The following is a 23,154-nucleotide window of genomic DNA, read 5'->3' as shown; positions in this document are numbered from 1 at the left end:
ACGCATCTCAATATCAACTGTTGTATATTGTAATTATTGTATATTTTGGACGCCTTCAACTTTGAAGAAATCAGAAAAGGCCATGAAATTAAAAAGTGTGTCCAAACTTTTGACCGGCAGTGTATCTGGGGAATTTCTGACATTTTGTAAACTAGAGTATCCTCTCTCACTCTGGCTACAGCAGCTTGTGCCGAATTATTCTGTTGAGACAACTGTCAAAACTCAAGATCATTAAGTCATCAAGTTTTCAGTGATAGTATTTTTTTTCCGAGGACTGATTCATTCCATCCATTACCTTAAGTTATGGTGTGAAGCTACAATATAAGACATACTTTGCTGTAGGATGTTGCCAGTGTTTAAACATGATCATAGCTTCTTTTCCCTCAAGGAAATGATTGATGCTGATTTTTTAAGAAAAAGCTCAGGCAAGAAATGATATAACAATGTGATTTCTCCTTGTTAGACCAGATGCCAGTAGTCCAAACTAAAGCAAGGTATCTTGATATTGTCTGACATTGACTCTACCAAAAAAAAAAAGTGCTTACTCTATATTATAACAATTACTGCACCAGGAATCCTAGACATTTGGAAGGGTTTTTATTATACCTATTGAGCTGAGCAGTAGTAGGGCAGCTGCGAGACACCATAATAGGAGGAAGTACAGGGGAAAACACTAGTTGTTAGAGTTGAGTTCCCCTAATGTGCCACGGATAGCAGTGAATTACTGTTGTTGCTCTCCAACAACACACGCTTGAATGGTGACGGCTTGACAAGCTCACTGTTACCCGCTGCATTCAATTTTTTGGCACAATCTTCTACGACATATCCACATACTCGATGGATGCAAGTGCAGGACTCTGAGTTAACTGAACTAAAATTCAGACACTTGGTAACAGGCAAAGAGTTGGGTGATGACCAAGGAACCTGGTCTGAAAGGGCAGAATGTGTAGGTAACTGCAGAAGCCCGTGCAATGCTGAAAACCCAACACACTGCCTTTAGCACATGTAAGCCTGCACTTAGCCAGGTCATGTCTGTTCCAGGGTTTAAAAAAATCTATAAACCAAGTTTACCAACAGACAACGAAAAGTGACCCAAAAGTCTGGATATGCATTTTCTGTCTATCAAATGCACTATTTATTTATTTTATTATTTTTTTTTTTTTTTCATTTTAGACCTAAGCTGGCTTTAAAACGAACAATAGGAAAATCAAATCTTATCATTCTGGCCAACACTTAGCTTTTTAGCTGAGGTCATCTGAAATCAGTAGTCTAAATAGCAATTGATGAACTAAATGAGGAAATTATCTCTGCATATAACAACATCCGTTCTGACATTACAAAACGTTCAACGTTACTGTGTAAACAAGAGGTTATGAAGTCAAAGACTGTAAGCATTTGCTGTAATTTGTCCTTCGATATGACTACTATCTTTCATGCGCCCATTAAATTCTGCCTGGCTCGCAATGACTACTTTCCTGTAGCAATCAACATAACTCATCATGAATTTAATAACAATATTCAATTATTTGTCACACTGATTTTTTTTTTCACATATTCCAGTTAGGAAGCTGGGGTCAGACCGCAGGGTCAGCCAGGATACAGCACCCCTGGTCCAGATAGTGTTACTGTAAGTGTCCTGTTCAAGGGTTCAACAGTGGCAACTTGGTGGTGCTAGGGTTTCAACCGCAACCCTTTAGATCAGTACCCTACTGCCTTTACAGTTTGAACCACCACTGCCTTAATTTTCTATTAGCAGCTAGTTATAAAACACAAAAAAGCAGCAGCTTCCCACCATACAGTATAACTATCTTCTGCCTTCACCTATCGCTGATCCAACCAGACCAAAAAAAGTGCTATTACATAAGTATTATTACAGACCTTAGTTCAGTACTCACTACAATCAGGACACATCAAATTTTTAAAAATATTTGCATAGTGAGGTTTAAAACTTGATGTTGACCGAGTGTCTATTAGAGTCACCTTTAGCAACACCATACTGAACTCCTGGATTTGGCTAACACAACCATATGTGCTTGGGGAACATCCCAAAACGAATGGATTCTCTCCTTTTCTGTTATAATAACCTTCACTTCCCTGGCAAGGCTTTATACTAGATTTAGGAATGTGGCTTTGTGTCCATTCGTGGACCTCGGTTTGTACATGCAGACACTGTCCTGCTGAGGCAGGTTTGCACGAGGCTTTATAGTTCAGGTGAATATAAATTCTATTACTACAGCATACATAGATCTTTTAGACCATTCTGAGCTTTGACTTTGTGAAAACGGTTTGGGGAAGGCCCATATACTGTACAGTATAAGGCTGTGCTCTTCAGGTGTCCACGTCCGTTTGGCCGTATAGTGTAGTTGGGCTTTATGAAGGAATATTCAGAGGGAAAAACATCCATAAAAAGAAGCCATATAAAATACAATAAAAAAAAACTCACTGTATTTTAACTTTCAAAAAGACAAGGGTCCTAAACATGCATCTGCACAGTAGATGCTTTTACTGACGCATACTCGGCTCCATTCAGGGTATGATGCTACATGATAAAATCATTCAAAACCTCATAGAGTCACTTAGATGGATGGAGATGGTTGCTTTTGCTCTGTTTCATGGCTCACTAGGGATTTCCTTTTGGGTTCCCAAGTCCAGTCTTTGCTTTAGCATTATAGGACTTGAAGTCACTGATGTGTTGGAAGGTTACACTTTTCCCAATCTGGGACCCTAAACGCTGTAGAGTATGTTTTCCACAGGGATGACACTATATTTTGGCAATCCTCCCAGTCCTGCTATCCTGGCTTTTGAAAGACATTGCCACAGGATTGTTCTGCTCCTGAGATTCAGTGTACAGTAGCAGTGGAGCTAGCCGGGTGATAAAAAGGTCTTAGCTTCATTCAGGTGTATTGATTTGTGTACAAGTCAGAAAAGACACTTTAACATTAACACCCGATTGGTGGATGGCAGTTATTGGTCTTCTTCTGGCAAATCCTCTCTCATTTCTCTGACAACCAATTTATGGTCACCTACAAGATTTTCCATTCTTTTTCTCGGCTTTGGGTGGCTGCCCGGGTATATAAACAATAGTGTTATTTTATTCAAAAGGTTTTAATGCTTCTAGGCTTTAACATTAATAAAAAAAATAAATAAAAAATGTGTAGAGCTTGTAGATGTTTTTTTGCAAATTAAATAAAAAATGATATATTTTATTAAGGTTTTAAGAGTGAAATACTTTCTGAGCATCTGTACTGTATATACACCATCATTAGCCATAACATTAATACCACTACCAGGTGAACTGAACAACATTGAACGCCAACTATACACCAGCAATCTGGTGACAGGATCATTGGCGCCCAAGACTCACTCATGCCCACAGGGACCAAAGGCAAGCTCGTTAAGTCGAAAGCCTACAGAAAAGCCAATTCAGCACAAATCACTGAAAAGTCAATGCCATGACAAAAAAGGAATCAGAACCCCCAGTGCACCACAGCACACCAAGCACAGGGCCTAAGAGAAGCCTAGCCTCCAAACTCCCTAGATTCCAGCTTGATCAAGCTTCCATAGGACGCACTGGACAAACAAGTCCAAGCCATGGAAGCCTCACCCTTTAACCCACATCACACTAATGATGTACTGGCAGCATCCTAGTGACAGACACCACAGAACATCCTCAGAGGTCTTGTAGAGCCAATCACCAAGGGACCAGATACACCCGAATGTCACAAGGAAACGCAAAACCTAGGTGGCATGAATGTTAATGGTTTGACAAAGTCAATGTGCCTGGTGATGTGTATAGCAGTACTGTACATTCTAAACAGGTCTTAACACCAGGATAATTCCTTCACTTTTTCTGATACTTCACAGACCTCTTTGCCATTTTGACAGATGACAGGCTACCCAGATGAGTTGCCCGTCTAATGTGATTGATGGAGAGAGCTAGTGCATGGCTAACTGCTACAGGCCACGATATTGAAAGTAAATGTAAAGCTTACTGAGCGTAGTCATTGATGAAAGAAATTACCCAGATGGTGGTGAGAGTAATTACACTAATATAAGTAGGATGCTGGCCAAGAACAGTGATTAAGTTTTTATTAAGGTGCTTGAGGGCAGACTGAAGACTAGGTGAGATCAAAACTAAGCAGTGCCACCATTCATTTAAAGTTACCAGCCTCATAAGACATATCTTAATATCAACAGTTCAGAGGAGATTATTGCATATTTTGGATGCCTTCAGTATTGTTTCACAGTAGAAAGAAATCAGGAAAAAGCATTTATTTAGGAGCTGTTTCCAAACTTTTAACTTGTAGGTACTGTATGTAAGTTTGGTGTTCTCCAACCCTCCAAGAAGCACATAGTGAAACATTTGTGCAAAAAAACAAAAACAAGCTTTTAATTCTTACTAATTGGTTCACATTGAAGAGCATTTCATCTTCAAAATGACACTTTAGATTAGAAATTATAGTCATCTAGCAGCTTGATCGGGCCCATTTAAGGTAGCAGAAGAAACATCTGTTATGCACAATAGACCAGAGGTACCGTTTCACTTTTGTGGCTATAAGTTCGATTCATATTAAATGTAAACTTTTTTTCAAATACTTCAATAGATAGAACGAGACCATGACCATCCTCTTCTATAAAAATGAAGCAACACAAGCAAAAATCTAACAAGAGCAAATATGCTGCATATTCTACGCACATAGTTGGAAGCTTTATACTTTCTGCATGGGAAGCTCCTGGCTCATGGTGTGTGAAATGAGAGCGATACCATCAACTCCAAGGTGACAGTAGCAGCTAGATTAGCTGCCTTAAAAAAACGAGAATGAGACTTAGATTTCCAAAGAGAGACAGAGAGGGAGAGAGAGAAATGTTTTGAATTGTTTGAAATGCACAAACCCTAAAAGCACACCCTAAAAATAAATAACAGATGTGAGGTTTTTTTTCTTCACCTTATTTTATCTTGCTGAATTCTTCTCGAACATTTGTGCTTGCTGATTACAGCCAGAGGAGTTACGCAACAAAGCATTATTAAACAGATGATCGTGCTGGTTATTACTAATCAGATTCCACTCTAATCATAATTATCTTCTTTTATTAAGTACTGCAACAGCTGTGAGCATATTCACTAAAGACTTTGAGGAACCTTATAGTCTGAGTTTAAGACAAATTAAAAATGTTTTACCTCATTTAACTCAAACATAACTGTACAGTTGGAGTCAATGGATCAGATTAATTTAGATATTAAATAAAGTGTGGTAGTATAAATAAAGAAATGAATATGAAAAAAGCACACTGTTTCTGCTTTTCTTTTTTATAATCCTGTTAAACCTAGGAATGACATTTCTAAATGCAATCTAAGTGTTTATTAGGGGAAATCTCTGACAGTGTTAAGTGATGTATTTTTACCTCTAGACTAAACCTGAGCCAAGAGGGTGTGAATGCTATAGCCCTTAAAAAGATGTGCTTTCCGCCAATTTCATTTTTAAATTAATTTAAATTCAAATTCAAATTCAAATTTTATTTGTCACATACACAAACATACACAGTACGAAATGTAGTGAAATGCATTATACGACTGCTATTGACCCTAAAAGAGAAGTAAAGTTTACAAATAAGAAATAAATATAAATAAAAGAATACGATAGAAATTAAATAAAAAAATTAAATTAAACTAGGAAAAAATTGAACTAAAAATAAAAATAGAAATGTGCTAAAAAAAAAATGGAACTAAAAATAAAAATAGAAATATGATATGCATAAAAATTGAAATATACTGTACATAGAAATATGATGTGCATAAAAATAGAAATATACTGTACAAATTGAAATATACTGTACTGGTGTGCAAATATGCATAGAACAAAGTGCTCTCAATCGATTGAAAAAATTTATCTAGTTAATTACAGTCATATTCTGTGATTAATCAAAATTTCAAAATACTCCGATTTACTAGTATACAGGCGTACTTGATTTATTAATGTGCAATGTAGGAATAAAAAAATGCATAACAATCTGGTTAGAGAAAACAGATTATGCAGTTTTATAATATCTCAAACATTAACATTTAATAAATGTTAAATAAAAATCTCTCTAATAGGACCAGCAGTGCATGTAGTCACTGGGTAGTATGGGGTGTGGCAAAACCACTGACAGCAGGGCTCAAACCCAGATCATCAGAGCCAAGAATCAGCAACCTGGAACCTTAGTCACCTAAGCCACCACTCCCACAGCTTACATTTAAGCCCAATCCCAATTCTACCCCTTACCCCTACACTTAGCCCTACCCCTCCAGATAGCCCTCCAAAGGAAAATTTTTCAGGATCTCACTTCAAACGAAGGGCTAAGCGAAATTTTCAAGATGGCTGCTCACTCGAGCAAGCAGACCCGTAAAATCCAAGTAATTTTTGCCATTAATAAGGATTTTTATGACAAGTTTTCATTATATGTATATTATCTTTAGTCTTGTGTTTGTGTTTGGTGATGTTCTGCAAAAAAATCGCAAAAATTTGCGAGCGGATAGATTGCGCGATATTACAAAAATATATTTTTATGTCATATACACTTTACTGCATGCTACACACAAATATGAAAGTTCAGTAGCACGCCAGTTTGCCGAGCATTTGATAACGCATTGTTTGTTTTACCTACATAGCTTACGGCCATACTGTATGTGTACATGTAAATGAACGGATACGTATGATGACGTATAACAGTGTTGAAGTGGTTTTCCATTTCTTAGGGGAAATATTTTAACCCTTCCCCTTTCCACTTCGTTTTAAGGGACAAGGGGAAGGGGCGAGGGGTAGAAAATAGAATTGGGATTGGGCTTAAATGCATTCCTGTAAAAATAGTTCCCCTTGAAGGTAGCTTAAGCACACAACTTTGGTTTGATCCAAACTTAATATTATGGGAAGCCATTAGGGCCGAACCTGGTCATAAGTTTAATTTTTGTTAAAAAAATTGTAACACGTTAAACCTTTTAGATTAATTTAATGCGTTAAGGCATAATTATTGACATATCAATATTTATTTAAAAAATATGCATTTTGGTGATACATAAGTTGCAATATGTAACTGAATAGATTTTTTCCCATCACTTCGCAGCCACAACAAACAATATTAGATACACTACTGCTTTTCTCTTCTTAATGTGTCACACCTGGATTGCTTTTGATTTCCTGTTGTGCAACACTTCAATACCAATATTTTAGTGCATGTAATGCATGTAACTGCTGTTAAAGGCAATTATATTTAGTTTCATCTGTCCCTAATGAGCAAGGTACTGTAGATGCGATGATGACAAAGAAAAACCTGCTGGAATGACAATAATAAACCTTTACAGGAACCAGACTCAACAGGAAGCCCACTCTCAATTGGGTGATACAGCGTGGCTATGAAGAAGTCCCTTCTATAAATGTTTGCTATATGCATATACAGTAAGTACAGTATATGTACAATATTTGTGTCAAATAAGTCTCTCTTCATGTGTGTATTTAGCACTCATGCCAATCATAGGTTGCAAAAAAAAAAAAAATCTGACCTTTTAAACTGTATCATGTTCCTTTCTGAAATATTTCTCATAAGTCTTGTATATTATTACAAGATATTGTTGAGTAATGACCCTGCAGCTTCCTCCATAACCTGGCGAGACTAATTTGATAACCGTGCACTTTTTTTCTTTATAACATTATCCAGACGCTGCCTGTTTCGTGATGATTTGTTGTACAGTAAGTCTCATCTGTTGATCTCTCACCTATTACATATTAAAAAGCTCATCCAGCTCATCCCTACTGATTAATACAGTAGGTGACCAAGGCTGTTTTTACAAACATGCTTGGGTTTATAAGGCTACATTCACATTACACATGACCCAAAACAGCTTCCATTTAGTTTTACCTCATTATACATCTGAGAGTTAAGAACCTTGTTTGAAGGCCCAACAGCAGCATCTTGGTGGTCTTAGGGTTTAAACCGGGAACCTTCAGAGCCATAGTCCAATGTCTTAACCTCTGAGCTACTCCTGACATTGTTCAATTTAAATTATTTAGTCAGACCGGATTAAAGCACATGTGATAGTGGTTTTGCAGTAAGTAAGGTGTATATTCTTGAGATCCAGAAAAAGGAACAAAGCCAGCAGCCTTTCTTTAGCTGTTTTAGCAGCTATTGCTAGCACTGCTATGAAATCCCTGTTCACATTGCCAGCACTGACTTATGAAACCAGTGAGTCCCCCACACATGCGCACAGGCAAAAAGTCACATGACCATTTTCAATAACGTCACATGACTTGATGGATGTTGGATATACTGTATACATCTGATCTAGACCGACATACAAAAGTGACTCCGAGTACATCCTTTTTATGTAAGAATATAATCAATTGCAAAGTCTTGCCAAAACGTCCCTACTGGTATTTTTGGCTAAACTTATTGTTCATGATTAATTGATTCTCACACTTTACCAAGTCTGGCACATCATATTGTTCATGTATTAACTACAGTATGTAAATTGCTATTAGAAAGTGTGCATGTTAAATCATGGGTGGGTTTTAAACATTACATTACATGATGTAAGACTTACCACAACTCCACCATCTGTGATCGCCTCGCGGTACGTGAAGTTGCACACTGCCCAGGCCAGATAGTACGTAGACATGCGAGGTGTCCTGTAAAAGTGATTGGTTACCCAGCCGTCCTCATCCAGGCTGGATGACTCAATGGGCATGTTCGAGAGGGACTGGTAGGAGGCATCATGCCTCAGTCTCACAATGAAGGTGGCTTTGTAGATTGGCTCATCAAAACACGGGAAAGCCTTTCTTGCATGAGTCGGTGAGAACTGGGTCACAGCAAGATACCTATAAAGTGGTGAGAGAGTGAGAGAAAGGGGGTGTTTAAAAAAAAAAAGATGGAGAAGGCCGAAAGAGACACAAAGATAAAATTTTAAGAGAAGAAATTCAAAGAATAAAGGATATCAGAGTGATAAGAGGTAAGACAAGATGAACCAGGAGTATGGAGAAAGAAAATGAGCGACAAAACGAAAGGAGAGAACATAAGAGTGAATAGAAATAAGTAACAGGAGACCTTGAATATGTCAAAAAACACATTTAAGTGAACAATCGATCACGACTGAAAAAGTAATTTCACCATCTCCCGGTTCTTTTAAAAGTTTAACTGTGAATTTTGAAGGTTCAAATAGTTGTGATTTTTTTTTTTTACTGATGACAGGCCCATTTGATGTACCCTGAGACATTCTTTTTTAAAGAATTAAATTATGCCGTGGTTTTTATATTCAGGAAAGAAATATTGCATGAAGGTGATCATCATACAACATCTTTTAGAGATGGCAGTTTTTCCATAGAGAAATTTGTATTAGCCATAAATATGAGATTACTGTAAATGTGTTAAGAAGCATTAAAAATGTGCCAATGATTTAATACCTACTGTACCTGCTGTGCCCCCAATTTCGTTTGCATAGAATTAAATTGCACCCTCATAAGCACGTTTTTTTAAATGTACAACGCCATCTGTTCAATTTTGTGTTACCGTAAAGTGTGCGGAATGTAGGCGTAAGATCGTGTTTATTAAATTTATAAAAATAAGTGTGTATTAAAAAATGCACAGAGCCATCTGTAAAATTTGGGGAACTAATGATTTTTTCCAGGTCGATTTTTTTTATGGTATAAGGGTGTCATTCACTGAACTTTTAAATTACTATATCTTCTCTTCCTGCGTGCCCCTTTGTGATGAAACAAATTTACATTTAGGCATTTGGCAGACGTTCTTATTTGAGCACATCTGAGCAGTTCAGGGTTAAGGGCCTTGCTCAAGGGCCCAACAGTGGCAACTTGGTGGTTGTGGGGTTTGAACCTGGGACCTTCCGAACCGTAGTCCAATGCCTTAACCACTGAGCTACCCCTGGCCCCAAATCCTACTGTATACTGTAGGTTACCTCAGGCTTGGCCAAATACACCTGTAAAAACCCTATTAAAATTACATTAAAATTCCAAAAACCATCTTGATGTGATAACCGATAAACCACCTCTTTTTCCCTTATGACTTCCTCCCAGATTTAGTCATTGCTAAATCACAACTGTCAGACAGCTATTTTACAACAGGCACGTGAGCCAAGCCAACCACATCTTTTCAAACTGGTGCTCATGCAATGTTATGGGGAGCGGCGTGTCACACTTAAAGGAAAGTGCTATCCACCCCTTTCTGCATGCATGAGTTCACAGATGCAGATGACTGACTAGGGGAACTATGATTGATAAGGGAGGGAGGGAGGGAGAAAGGGAGGGATGGCATACTTCGTCTCCCCTCTCAATTATAGTGACACTATCCAATCCTGGGCGTATGCAACCCCTCCCTCCCTCCCTCCCAGACAGCATGGCCAATTTTGCTCTCTTAGGCTCCTGGCCACAGATGGCTGTGGCATCATCTGGATTTAAACTCTTAATTGCTGGATTCTGCACAGTTCCTAGAGAATGTCAAATAGAGTGTTAAAATCAAGTGTGGGCCGAGAAGAAGCAAAGAGCTGTGAGCTCTAAAGCTTCACTGTGTACAATTAGTCCTGCCTTGCATTAGTGTTGCCTGCATTTAAGCAGTCAGAAAGACGATTCCCGATTAAATTATGTCTCTTTTCTTGTCATGGTAGGGATAAAAAAAAAAAAAAGATTTCATAAACATCCTAGATTATTTTTCCCTTATCATAGCTAAAACATGGTTGGAAATAATCTAAATCTAAACTCAGTGGTAGGCATGAATCTGAATCTAGAATCACTTCATTAGGTATGAACCTACTTTCCCTTCAAAGCTGCCTTCATTCTTCGACGCGTATATTTAACAAGGTGCTGGAAAAATTCCTTAGAGATTTTGACTCATTTTCATGATAGCACCACACTGTTCCTGCAGATTTATCAGCAGCATACACATGATCCGGATCTCCTGTTCCACCACAACCCAAAGATGCTCTACTGGACTAAGATCTGGTGACTCGTTTAAATACAGAGAACTAATTGCCATGTTTAAGAAACCAGTTTCAGATGATTTCAGCGTTGTGACGTGTCCCATTATCCTGCTGGAAGTAGCCATCAGAAGATGAGTAAGCTATTGTAATAAAGGGATGGACATGGTCAGCACCCATACTCAATTACTAAGGTGCCCAAAGTGTGCCAAGAAGATCTCCCCACACCAGTACGATACCACCACCACCAGTCTGAACAGCTGATACAAGGCGTGAATCCATCACGCTTTGATGTTTCTTACGCCAAACTGTGACATTGGAATGTTACAGCAGATACAGAAACTTGTCAGTCCATGCAACATTTTTTCAATCTTCTATTGTCCAATTTTGGTGAGTCCACATGAATTGTTGCCTAAGTTTTTTGTCTTAGCTGACAGGAGTGTCACCTGGTTTGCTCGTCTGCCATTGTACGTGATGCTCTTCAGCATACTTTGGTTGTAATACACTCACAGGCACATTCACACACTACAGGCGATTTGGGAATGTGGGAACATGGGAATCGAACCCGGACCCTGGAGGTGCAAGATGTCTTGAATATGTCTTCATGCCTAAATGCATCGAGCTGCTGCTGTGTGATTGGCTGATTAGACATTTGCTTTAAAGAGCACTGAACGGGTATACCTAATAAAGTGGCCGGCAAGTGTGTACAATATTCTTGTTCTTGTCTACCTTGTATTCAAAAAGTTATTATTAGTTTAATAATAATCTATTCTTTTTTAGGCTTTTGAAAATTTCCACAATTGCACAGAGAAGAAGTGTATATGAAATAAAATCTTTGTAAAAACCCTCAGTAAGAAGCGTCAGATAATTCTCCACACAGTCGTAGCAGCTCAGCAGCTGACAGCTTGATGGAGATTCCCATTAGAGCTTTCCAAAGTAAAAGTTAAGAGCTAGCGTAGGAGTACAGTAAGTGAAGGAAATGTGACTTTCCCACCCAGGAGATTTGGATCATCTTCTTGCATCCCCTCTGTCACTACTGTACATCTCCAGCCAACACCAAACCAAAGAATGTTAAGCAGAAGTGAAAGATAGAGGCTGTACAGTGTGACCAAGGATTCACGGCCGGACCGGTTTTGTTTTATGTGCCTTGTGCTAAACTGAGGGATGTAATCGCACAGATTCCTCTGAATTATATTATTTTTACTCTTATTATTAGAATGAAAATATATGCCGAAAATACAGTAATGTTGATAAAATTAAATTAAACTTTTTTTTAAAAAAATGGCAAAGAAAAAATGTAAGCCACATTCAATCACTTTGTTAGCAAAGAATTGTTTTAAAAAAAACAGTTATTTCATATTTTTATTCTGATGCATGTTCAGATATAGTCTCTGTCTCTGTCCTATGCCTAAAAGCAGCAATCAGACTTCATAACTAATCTGTAGCTTTCGATATAATAAAGAAAATGAAGAGAAAATATGGTTTATTCTGGATTAACTACACAGGCGATTTTTTAAACTACAGTGCCTCTACGCGAGAGCCCTATTCCATAATATCTAGGTTGCTTTTGGCCAAACAAGATGTAATATGTCTTTTACTGAAGATTAGTTTCCTTCTGGCCATTCTACCAGAAGGCCCTGGTTAGTGGAGTGCTGCAGACATTGCTGTCCTTCCAGCAGGTTCTCGTGCATTACTAATATGTTTATTTTTTTTTTTCACTTTTGCTTAGACCCCAAATTACCTAAATATTTGCGAACCACAAAAAGGTACAACTCAAGGTAATGAGCTGTTAAGCCACAGGACAAATCTCAAAGTGCCTCCTCTAGGCCATATACTACATTACATAATGTGTAGAGGCTATTGTGCTTTGCCATATATAAAGAGAAGCAAGCCATTTCTCTGGGCTTACAATCACTGTTACCATAGAAACCGCTTTAAATAAGGTAGCTTTCATCAAGTCTTTGTTCTGTTTGTTATGTAGAATTATTTTTGCTGTTATTCTGTATTGTATTATTATTATTATTATTACATATACATATAATCGTGTAGAATATACTATTTTTATTTTATAATTAAAGTAAAACTGAAAGTGTTTCATCTTTTGATTTGATTATGGTATAAAAAAAATCGCTTTATGGGTTTCTACTGGTTTAAAAAGATAACACATTGGACAGATTATACTATAGGATCTTTACAGTATAACCTGCTAGCTTTGCCAGGTATTCCTGCCATGAGCTGATGCTTAAGCAATATTACACAAGAGCAAGTGCCGTTGTGCTGAATATCAGTACAGTACGGCTGTAATGTGGTCATGGGCAGGTATCCTTCTGCGACTGGTGGAAAAATCTAACATTGACTGGCCGAGGTTCTGACTAACAGTCCAGTATGTATGTCAGAATATTGGATGTTTAGCTTATAAGATTGACATCCCACCCATTGTGTAATTCCACCATCCACTTAGTGCACTGTACCTAATGTAGGCTACCTGACCAGGTCAAAGAACTGAAGATTCATTAATGAATGAATGAAATTTATCTTAACTGTGATTCGAGAGTCACTATACTTGTAAAACTAGTTTGACTAGCAAAGAATGATTTGAATGTCTAGGAAGACTTGATCAAACAGGTAGAAATGGTGTAGAGAAACTCAGCTGGCCCCTGCAGACTTGCGTATAGGATGTCACTGGCAATGATATGAGAATCGCAATGTTTTTGGCCAGAATGGATAAAAAAAGGACTCTGGGATTTGAGGGTAGCCTCTAGGAGTTGCCCTTTGTCAAATCATTTGCCAACATCCTCTCGTGAAACAGAATGTGCCTAGGGCTTCCCACAGCCCAGACCCCTTGTGTTAAACTGGGGTTTTTCAAACCCTGAATTTATAGCTATTTTTTGTTCTACACGGCATCCTAGACAATGTGCTATGTGTGTTCCGATATAAAAGGGACTGCCTGCAGCACAAATGGTCACTAGGGTCAGCTGCTGCATGGGTGAAGGGTCTACAGACTCCATATTGATGTATTAAAGCAATATGCCAGGGCTGAAGTGTACGCAGTGTATAAGAACAGGGAATTCATGGAGATGAAAATAAATTCTGGAAAAGTTCCATGCAGACATGTTTTAAAAAAAAAGCAATATATATATATATATATATATATATATAATATATACAGTACTGTGCAAAAGTCTTAGGCACCATGTTATATGCTGTACCAATTTTGTTATACAGTATATGTTTATCATGTCCGCATAATTACGTACAAAATCATGCAGTATTTCCATATATAACTTAAAAATTCATTAATACATAACATTTCAGGAAGATATATGCATGGCTGTAAAGAAAAATAATATAGTACAAGACAGACAAGTTTTCATATGGAAACAAAATCCTAATGTACGCTCCTGGGATTTGCATAAAAATAGAAAGGAGCGAGTGTGACAAAGTTACCAGAAGAACTCATATTCTCCAGCAAACTCAGTAAAACCTAACAACATTTTTCTTATAAAACTGCACAAGTCTGCAAGTCCAAAATTCCTGGTTTTAAGCAATGCGTTTTCAATATTGACTGTTTATTTTATTACTCTTTATTGCTCTTTACAAAAAAAATTTTTTCAAAAGCATCTTTTGATTTATGTCATATTTTTGTATGTGCCCAAGACTTTTGCACAGTACTATAAGTAAAATAGTTCTTCTTCATGTATTAAAATTCTATTTAGCTAAAATAGTTAGTACATGCAAAAGTAATCAATTAACTAGTGCTGGGTGATATGACCTCGAATAAATATTTAAATAAACTGACCATTTTGTCCACGATTATAATTAATGAATGAGATTTTTGGTTTTTGTTTTCTCTTTTTCTGCCCTTATTGCCCACCTGCAAGGTTTTTACCATAAATACACTTAACTATTAACACTTAACAAATACATTCTATGTTGTAAATTGGAAACATAGCAGTATGCTTTTAATGGGACAGTACATGCATACATAGAGTGGGAAAATAATTAACAGAATGCACATCAATCAATCAATCAATCAATTAATTAACTAATGAGCAAGATCATTGAATAGCAGTTCTGAACGGTTTTGATTCATTTTTGATATATTGCTTAGCCCTAAAATTAACGCCGGTGAACAGGATCTTGCACTTTTAATTAACAATGTCTTTAACTATATATATATTTATTAAAGCAAAAAACTTAAATCCCACATTTCTCCTTGTTTAAAAAATATAATTCCGCATAGACCTTGTATATAATTAATTGTACATATTGTTATGTGCAAAGTATTCTCCGATTCTGGGCCTTGGTGATTGATTACATTTCACAGTATTAAACTACATTACCAAGTATTGTGCATATTTCCAACGTAAACCAGTTTAACCAGTTTCATCACTTGCTTATAGAAGCTTCCACTGAGTTTTAATACTTTGATTACAGTAGAATTGTAGCAAATAGGTTAAAATTAGAAAATAACATAGAGACTTATCAGCAACCATTTAAACCAAAAGTGTTGTCATAATTATGTTTTTCCTATTTAGAGCATCTTTTAGGAGTCATTTGATCCTTGATTCTGCTTTTCCAATAGTGATTCTAATATTTCTGTTTTTTTTTTTTTTTGGGTTTTGTTTCAGTTTTAATATATTTTACTTTGGAAAAAATAATTTTATTTATTTATTCTTCATACCACTTATTCAGCGTAGGGTCACAGGAAACCTGGAGTCTATCCTAGTGTACTTTGGGGACACCCTGGATGATGTGCCAAGACACGCTCAAATACATTCCCACACTAGATCATACACTACATGCCATTTGGGAACAATCATCCTCCAACACATCTTAAGATGTCTGGGGTAGTCTGGGGAACCTGGAAGAAACTAACAATGTACAGGAGAACATGCACACTCCATGCACATGAAATAAATAGAGATTCGAATCGACTATTACTGTTGGCAAGCCACCCACCCTGACCAATATGTATGTATATGTGCCCTTTTTTAAACCTCGAATTCAATTATGGCAGCAATGTATAGTATTATGTTTCCTTCTGAAGATGTCAGTAGTCGCACCATCATTGATGCTGTCATGTGATCGTTAGAAGAAGGACATATATTTTTTCATGTTGAATTGTGAATAACATTTTTTTTTGCTGACTCTGTATATACAGTATGAGATTCTGTAGTAATATGCACATTGTAAGAGCTCATTTAAAATACTTTGCATTAAATTGAACCTGGACTGTCCGTGATTGTTTAAAGCTGTCTTAATTCAACACAAGTTAATACACTGTATACTCTCACCATCTAACAACCACTTACTATTGCAATTTTGACATTTTGCAACATTTTTAACACTACTGTATATGCAAGCCCAGCTGGACACATACTATGGATAAAACTGTACTTGTCTTATTACCTTTTCTCTCCGTGCAGCATGTACAAGCTGCGGAAAAAGCCCAACAGTTCGTTTTCGATTTGAGCTTCAAACGTGATGTTGATCTTGTACGTTCTAAGCGGCTTCATTTCTCGATGCAGAGTGATGACGTAGACCTGGTTGGCAGCGTAATGGAAGTGCCGGTGGATCCTCATCGCTCCAGGCTTTTTACTATCTGAGTACACAGCCACCTTATCCACATCCAGCTTGTCTGCATGTAGCACGATGAACTTGGTGGCATTCACGCACTCAAACTCGATGCTTACCTTGCCACCGAAGGTATAATTGTCCATGTACACAGAGAGCTGGAGGTCATAGTGGCGTGGGCGTAGAGTGGCTGGCAAGCGTGAATGCCGCCATGGCTGCAAATCTTCCCCTTTGTGCTCAGAATTTCCTTCCCGCGACTGATTCGACACCGGACCAGGTAGAACAACTCTCTCACTGCCACTGTTGCATTTCTCAAAGCGGACACCCAGCATCACAGCAATGGCTGTCACCACAATGAGGGTGAGAATGGAGATGGCAAAGGCAAGCACAAGTCTCTTGTGCACAGTGATGTGCTGTTCAGTGGTTCGGGGGCGCACCACCACATCGTCGGCCCACTGGTCAGACAGTGCCCGGCCATTCCTCATGCTCAGGTCCTCAATCCCCATTGACACTTTAAGTCACTGCAAAGAAGTAGAGGACAACTGTTTGTCAGCACCAGCTCATGGGAAACATCATGTGTGAGGACTGACTAAAAAACATTTTTAACAACGTTAATTGTCTTACTTTTATCTGCAATGACACATTGTCAAAAATCATTGTTGCATACTTATTCAAGACATAAATAAAATTTCAATAACACTATTAAAATAAAATAAAAACTTTATCAAATCCACCAACATATAATAATAATAATAATAATAATAATAATATAATAATAATAATAAATAAGGATAATCCGTTTTCTATGTAATGAACAAAGTAGACTATTTAAAAGTTGCTACATATTAAAATTTTGTCCTAAGCTGTATTTTTACTTCAATTTCCCAAATTCATAACCATTTTTTCTAAAATTATAAATAACTAAGCTAAATAATTTAAAAAGACAGTAAAAAGCAATTTACATTTTACTTTTTATGTGTTCTTGCACTTCTTATCATTTATTAATTTTTAACTTTTTATTAATTTACATTCATTTTTAAGGTTATATAAACATAATGCATTACACAAAAATATAACATACATTTTTGGCGGATTAGATGAGTTATTTGTTTAATTATTACATTATTTTAACAACCCATAGAGTTGGACTAGATAGTTTGTTATCTGGATGACATTTTAAATGTTGCTGATTTTCAGCCTGCTGCTCTTTTTAAAAATTATGTTACTATTACATGAGAGAAAAAAGGTGCTTTCGTACTTTTTTTTGTTTAAGCTAAGTTAAGCCTTTATTCGTCACATATACATTACAGTTCAGTGAAATTCCTTCTTTGCATATCCCAGTATAAGTGGGGTCAGGCATGATACAGCCCCCTGGAGCATATAGGGTTAGTGGCCTTGTTCAAGGGCTCAACAGTGGCAACCTGGTGAAGCTGGGGATTGAACCGCTGATCTTCTGATCAGTAACGCAGTTACTATATAATAATAGTATATAAATAATAATATTATTTTTTTAATATACGACCAGTCCATGTATTCACTTTATATTTACACGAATAATGTCATTTGTATTTGTACCTATACAGTAAGTACAAAAAATAAAAATAAAACCAAACATATATACGGTACCGCACAAAAGCATTGATTCACCCCTCACTTCTTCATAGTTGGCTTTTAAAGAGCCAGTAATAGTAATATTTTTCCAGGCTTCGTAAAGGACTTTTTGGCAAGGTTTTGTTCATCATTCTCAGTTCAGTGCCTCACCAGTTTCATAGGAACATTTTGATTTGTGAAGGCAAACAGTGACCTACTTTATAAATCATTCATGCATAACAACATCTAATTTAAGGCATGAACCGGTGAGAAAATGATGCAGATGATCAGGCTGGTGATGCTGAATCCTGAGTGGTTGGAACAGACGAGAGGGGAAATGAGGTTGCTGCTGAGGTTGTTACATGTTCATTTTTAAATCGTCTCTTTAGGCACTTTAAAGCCTGTCACAGTAATTGAACACAATTTGATTTAAATTAATACTATTTGATATCAAATTATTTAAATTAAAAGAAAGTAGGGATGGCTTAGGACTTTTGCACAGTCTTTTGCGCAGGTTATGTTTGGAAACCTAAAACTGATTACCTGTTATTACTTGGTTTTGTCTAGACAAACACCTGCTGTTTTCTGCATAGCTGTCATTTCTACTGCTTTCAGATCGTCCTGCAACTCTTTGTGTTGACTTCTCACTTACCTGATTCATATTTAGTCTGAGAGCCGATGGTAAAAATGTCTATGGTGCACTTGTTTGGAGACAATAAGTCATGGTTCCAGGTACTTTCCATGTCTAACCAATTGTTCAGACAGGGATGTTTAAGGTCTTTGCAATGGCTCTGTAGGTTTTTTATTATTATTATTTAAATGTCATTTAATATCCTTCTGCCTAAGATCATAAAGAAGTTCCTCCGCTTTATCATGCCTTTTTAAATGGCACAAGGTGTAATATTTTACAGCATATATATCTGGAAGTAGATTTTTTGTAATGGTATTTTAAATATAGTTCCTAAATACTTTTGCATGTCAGTTACCTTTATATGATTCATTATGTGTGCAAACATGAAGTTAGTATATGCAATGCAAATATATTAAAAAAAAAAAAAAAAAAAAAAAGCGTATGACTATTTAATTCCACTTACTATCCTCTCCCCCAATGTTGTTTTTCGTGTAATTAACGTCTGTCTTGTAATTAGTGATAAATAGATCATCTCATCATCTATACCGCTTTATTCTATATACAGCGCACGGGAGCCTGGAGCCTCTCCCAGGAGACTTAGGGCATATGGCGTGGTACAGACTGGACAGGGTGCCAATCCATCACGGGGCACACACACATGCACACACACACACACACACACACACACACACGCTCATTCACACACTATAGGCAATTTGAGAATGCCAATTAGCCTTTGGGCTGTGGGAAGAAACCAGAGTACCCGGAGGAAACCCACCAAGCACAGGGAGAACATGCCAACTCCATGCACACAGACAAGGCAACAGTGTTAACCACTACGCCACTGTGCCACCATGCAAGTTTATATAACAACAAACATGTTTAATAAAACAATGGACAGGTGTAGCTCAATGGTTCAGGCAGTGTACTACTAATTGAAAGATCCCAGGTTGAAACCCCAGCACCACAAAGTTGTGTTGGGTCCCTGAGCAAGTCGCCCTGGATAAGAAGGTCTGCCAGATGCCATAAAGATATAAAAAAAAAAAGTTTCTCAATCTTTATGTCCTGTTTTTTTGCAGAATTATTTTCTGCCTGGTAGTTAGTCATAAATAAAGGCAGTGGTGGATCAATCAATTAAGGCTGTGGATTACTGGATTACTGATCAGAAGCTTGAGTCCCAGCACTGCCAAGTTGCCACGGATGAGCCCCATGAGCAAGGCCGTTAACCCTATCTGCTCCAGGAACGCTGTATCCTGGCTGACCCTGAGCTCTGACCCAAGCTTCCTAACTGGATTATGTGGAAAAATTCTTTCACTTTACTGTAAGGTACATGTGACAAATAATTGAATCTTAATTCCAGCCGCACACTATATAGTTACAAAGGAAACAGATTCTTTTTTATTATTATTATTATTAATAGTTTATTCGCTTGGTTACTGTTGTGCATGGCTCGCACTGAATTTTCCTCAATCCGGACGCCGACTGAACAGCTTCTAACAGCCTTGGCAGAGATCCTACAAGTCTCTGGAATTAGAAGGATGAGCCATCTTCTGTATTTCCTAAACGTATCAGTGTTTTTATGATGAGCCTAATGGAAAGCTCACACACATCAATCCCACGCGCATGAGATCCTGTGAGTCTCTAAGCCATAACATACTGTATGATTTATATCTAATCTGTTATTTTTATATTCGTTAAACGGTTTAGTCCCCGTGTCTTGGGGATGACGATCCACATCCTATCATCCTGGAAAATACCACTCACCACTCCCATCAGGACAGAAGTGTTTTATTATAGGATATTATAGGGTGATCCGTTACGTACTGTAGAATAACTTTGTAACGATTTCTGTCACAAGTTCGAATTAAAAACAAAAAACAAACACATGAACATCAAAAAGCGTCTCAAAGCGCAACATCAAACGGGCTCTTTTGATTTTGTTACACGTGTCTATTTTTAGCCGGCGTGCGCATTTCTGTTCCAGTCTGCCTGGTGTGAAGTGTACCGTGCACAGGACTACAGTGAGCGACAGTGTGTGAGGAGGGAGGACGGATCGCGCCTTATACATAGCATGAGGTTGCGCGCTTGGACCAAGTTGCCTAACCAGAGATTATGCCTTATATCGACCCGGGGAATTAGATCTGCTTAGCAAAGTTTTATTATTATTATTATTATTATGAAAAAAAAAAAAAGAAACCACACACATATACACTTGGCTGCTAAAGTCAGGGATACAGTAAGACCGCAGTCTGATTGAGATTCTTACCAGCGCTGTAACTTAACGCAGCATCGCTTCCAGCTCGCTCTCTGCTGTGTCTCCGGAATCCTCGGCCCCGCCGCGCGCTCTGTACCGCTCACATCCGCGGGGCGGGAAAATAAAAAACAAATAATTAAAAAAATAATAATAATAATAAAACGGCTCGTGCGTTTCTGTGGTCAGCGCGCGCCCCCGCTCACGACTGGATCCCGCATCAGCGCACGCGATGCTGCATCCCGCTGCACGCGCATGCACTCACTCACACACTCACGCACACACTCACCAGATCATCGGCTTCATCTGCGTCTCTCTCTCTCTCTCTCTCTCTCTATCGCTCAGACTTTCCCCACTGCTGCGCACAAACACAGTATGCTCTCTCTCTCTCTCTCTCTCTCTTTCTCTCTCGTTCTGTCTCTATCACTTTTTCACTCCTCCCTCTTTCTCTCTCTCTCTCTTTATTTCCTCTACTGACAGATGCAAACACACTTGTTCACACGTTCCATATGTGTGTGTGTGTGTGTGTGTTGAATCCTCGAACACGATTGGTCAGAAGGTGTGGATTAATTTTATATAACACTGTTGTACTGTTTCCATGTTTAATTTTGTATTTTTTTTTAAATCATGCATTTTTAGGTAGGATGCTCTGAATAGTCTAAGACATCATACTGTACAATACTTTTTGTGGTTGTTTTTGTATTTCAAAAAGTTGTTGTGATAAGACATTTTATGTTACATTTTATGATGAGACATGTTTATGTTAATAGCATTGTGTTTCCAGGTTCCGAGTTAGAATCCTGAAGGAGTTTGTATGTTGTTCCCGTTCTTGGTGGGTTTCCTACCAAAGACATGCAGGTTAGGCTGATTGCAGAGTGTGTACTGTATATGTGTGTGTGTGCCCTGTGATGAATTGGCACCTCGTCCAGGTTGTATCCTGCCTCATGCCCTGAGTCTCCGGGGATACGCTCCAGGCCTCAGTGACCCTGTATACAGATCAAAGCCTTAGATGACAAGTGAGTGAGTAATCATACACAGGGACTTGTGTGTATGTTGGATGCTCTGATTAATATAAGACGCCATATAATAGTTTTTGTGGTCTTTTCTTTTTTTCAAAAAAGTTGTTTTAGTTGTTATTGTAGTTTTAGAAGGAGTCACTGGTGTCAGCACTTTGGTACAGGGACGATTCCTTGTAAATCTTACCAGGTCCTCAGGAGTCTGGTTTCTTAATAAAATGACAAGATGCCTTTTCAAAAAAATAAAAAAAGAGACTGCTGATGAAGCAACATAAACACTAACAGGAATTAACTTGTCTCACCTGCTCTATATAATAAAATATAAATTAAAATGTAACATATATTTAATATATAACAGTGTGGTCTGGTGTGTGCTATTCCTTACATTCACACATTTTGTGTATTATTCCTTATTAGGGATGGGAACCATGAGGGCCGATATGATATTATTGCAATTCAATTTGTATTGTGATTCTGTAAGTATTTTTTTTTATATTGTCACAATTGTAAACAACCTCAGCAAATAATTTGATCCTGTATGCTGATTTGTATGCTGAGATTCCTTTGTAATAAAACGAAAAAAGAAAATATTTTGAGTCACTGTGGCACCATACAAAATCATCCAGATACATATCTAAATGGATTTCCCCCTCCCCCGATCTCTATTCCTTATAAAATATATTTTTATGTTGTAGTATTACAATTTCCTTTCATTGAAACTAAGAGGCCTGAACCTGTATGGCAATACCCCTGTGTGCAAAACCATATCCATGAAGAAATGGCTTACCAAGGTTGCTGTACAAGAACTTGAGTATCCTGTACAGGGTCCTAATTTCAGCCCATTTATCTTTGGAATTAACTGGAACATAGATCACATACCATGCCCCCTCAACCAACATCAGTGCCTGATCTCATTGACCTCCACTTGGAGCTGGGCTACAGAGGTCGACTCACTGACCTCTACCTAAGCTTTGCAGTGGAGGCTCCTCAGGACTCTGGTGTAACCTTCTTGGCAGGGCCGTTCTGTTGACCCTCACACTTGTGCTGTGCTGCTCTGGGCTGACACACTGGCTATAGCCCTCCCCCAAATTTGTGAAAGGAAGGCTCATACTGGATCATCCCATTTCCTTTA

At 37.8% G+C, this 23,154-nt stretch overlaps 1 protein-coding gene across 2 annotated transcripts in view; it reads right to left on the bottom strand.

The window, feature by feature from the left end:
• The window catches only part of LOC128534463 (thyrotropin-releasing hormone-degrading ectoenzyme-like), a 204,486-nt gene extending 183,132 nt beyond the window's left edge, over positions 1–21,354 (bottom strand). Inside the window, exons 1-3 of one of the 2 annotated variants that reach the window (XM_053508894.1) lie at positions 21,022–21,354; positions 16,370–17,123; positions 8,576–8,849 (exon numbers count right to left, since the gene is read on the bottom strand). In XM_053508894.1, the coding sequence (XP_053364869.1) occupies positions 8,576–8,849; positions 16,370–17,040 (945 nt within the window). In that variant the 5' untranslated portion in view covers positions 17,041–17,123; positions 21,022–21,354. The remainder of the gene's footprint in view (positions 1–8,575; positions 8,850–16,369; positions 17,124–21,021) is intronic. The other variant, XM_053508893.1, reaches the window with a different exon arrangement.
• Between the last annotated feature and the right edge of the window lie 1,800 nt (positions 21,355–23,154).

This window comes from Clarias gariepinus, chromosome 12 (genome assembly GCF_024256425.1).
Source record: "Clarias gariepinus isolate MV-2021 ecotype Netherlands chromosome 12, CGAR_prim_01v2, whole genome shotgun sequence".
Taxonomy (NCBI): Eukaryota; Metazoa; Chordata; class Actinopteri; order Siluriformes; family Clariidae; genus Clarias; species Clarias gariepinus.
Note: the sequence above shows the minus strand (reverse complement) of the source record. Positions and strands in the feature narration are given on the sequence as shown.